This window comes from Trichechus manatus, unplaced genomic scaffold (genome assembly GCF_000243295.1).
Source record: "Trichechus manatus latirostris isolate Lorelei unplaced genomic scaffold, TriManLat1.0 scaffold00073, whole genome shotgun sequence".
In the NCBI taxonomy this organism is placed as follows: Eukaryota; Metazoa; Chordata; class Mammalia; order Sirenia; family Trichechidae; genus Trichechus; species Trichechus manatus.
Genome location: NW_004444009.1, coordinates 6103044 through 6104617, shown reverse-complemented (window position 1 = coordinate 6104617; position 1574 = coordinate 6103044). Strand labels below are relative to the sequence as shown.

Sequence of the window (1574 nt, the reverse complement as noted above, 5' to 3'; positions counted from 1 at the left end):
TTTGGCCTATGGACTGTAGTTTGCTGATCCCTGGTCTAGGATGCCAGTACCTTTGAGCTTTACCCTCTTCTAATAGGAATCCATCACTTGAAGATCAAGCTTGTGACCGAATTTACCGAGTAGGACAGCAGAAAGATGTTGTCATACACAGGTAAGTAAAGGTCTCCCAAGACCCAGGACCCTTCCCAGCTTCTGCTTTCAGGAAATCCTTTCTTGGGTAGTGTTTTAATAGAATGTAAAATATTTGGTGATCACTTTTCTAATGATGCTCCTGAGGCATACTCTCCTTGGTCACAGGATGGAAATGAAAGCAATTTGGGAGTAACTTTAGAGTTGGTCTTTTCAAATGAAGAACAAGGTCATATATAATAGTGAGCTGTATCGTAGTCAAAGTAGCTTGAAAGAAGCCATTCTTCAAAGTAGCTTAAAGAAGACATTCTCTTAGATAACTGCAGAAATATTATCAAAATCAGGATGTTAATATAGGTATGATACTGTTACCTGATCTATAGACCTTATTGAGATTTTGCCAATTGTCCCAATGATGTCCTTCATAGCAAGAGAAAATTCCAGATCCTTTGTAGTGTTCTGTTGTCATGACTTTTTAGTTTCCTTTAATCTGGAACAGTCCCTCTGTTTTTCCTTTTGTTTTATGATACTGATATTTTTGAAGAGTACAGGCTAGTTATTCTGTAGAATGTCCTTCTATTTAGGACTTTCCTGTCTTCAAAAACAGTAAAACCTGCCTTAATGCTATAATTGACTCTAACTATGGCCCTGTTTTTCTCCTTCCTTTTCATGGCCAAGTTTCCTAAAGAGTTAGAAATCACTGTCTTTACTTGCTTACCTCCCATTCTTTCCTCAACCTCTGCAAACTGGCTTTTGCTCCTGTTGCTGTACCGAAATTGCTGTTGTTAAGGGACACCAGCAACTTCCAAAATTTGCCAAGTACAGTGATTATGTTAGTTTTCCTCTGTCTTTAGCCCTCTTCCCAGCTTACTCTGTATGACCCTCCGTTAATAATCCTGTTCACTCCAGTAAGTCCAAAATCTGTATCTCAGTTTCAAGGTCTCCTGAACTGCAGACCAAGATCTCTGTATCCCTGCAAGACATCTGAATCTGAGTGTCCACATATTCACTCACTGTTCATTCATCCGTTCAGCTCATTCAGCAGATACCTACTGAGCACCCACTATGTAGTCCTAGTCTGTGCTTCAGGAACTCAGTGTCACAAATAAATTTGTTTTTCATCACCTCAAATCTGTTTTCTTTGTGTTTATGATTAGTATCACTGTTCATCTAATCACATAGCCAGAAACTAGACTCCTCCCTCTTTCTCAGCTTCCACATACCAAGACCTTTAGTTTTATTTTCTAAATGTCTCTCATAACCATTCCTTCTTTTCCATCCCCATTGCCACTTAAGTACTTGTTGTTTCACACCTTATCTCTTTAGGTAACTAAGCTTCCTCTTCACTGACTCCTGTCCTTCTCTGCATCACCACCAGAGGGCTCTTTCTCACTAATAAATCCATCATCCCATTCCTCAGATTTCTCGGTGCTCACTTCCTATAG

At 39.5% G+C, this 1574-nt stretch overlaps 1 protein-coding gene across 2 annotated transcripts in view; it reads left to right on the top strand.

Moving 5' to 3' along the window:
• LOC111821250 (transcription termination factor 2-like) overlaps positions 1-1574 on the top strand; it is a 7102-nt gene that overhangs the window by 3775 nt on the left and 1753 nt on the right. For both annotated transcript variants that reach the window (XM_023734879.1, XM_023734878.1), the window contains one exon: positions 77-151. In XM_023734879.1, the coding sequence (XP_023590647.1) occupies positions 77-151 (75 nt within the window). The remainder of the gene's footprint in view (positions 1-76; positions 152-1574) is intronic.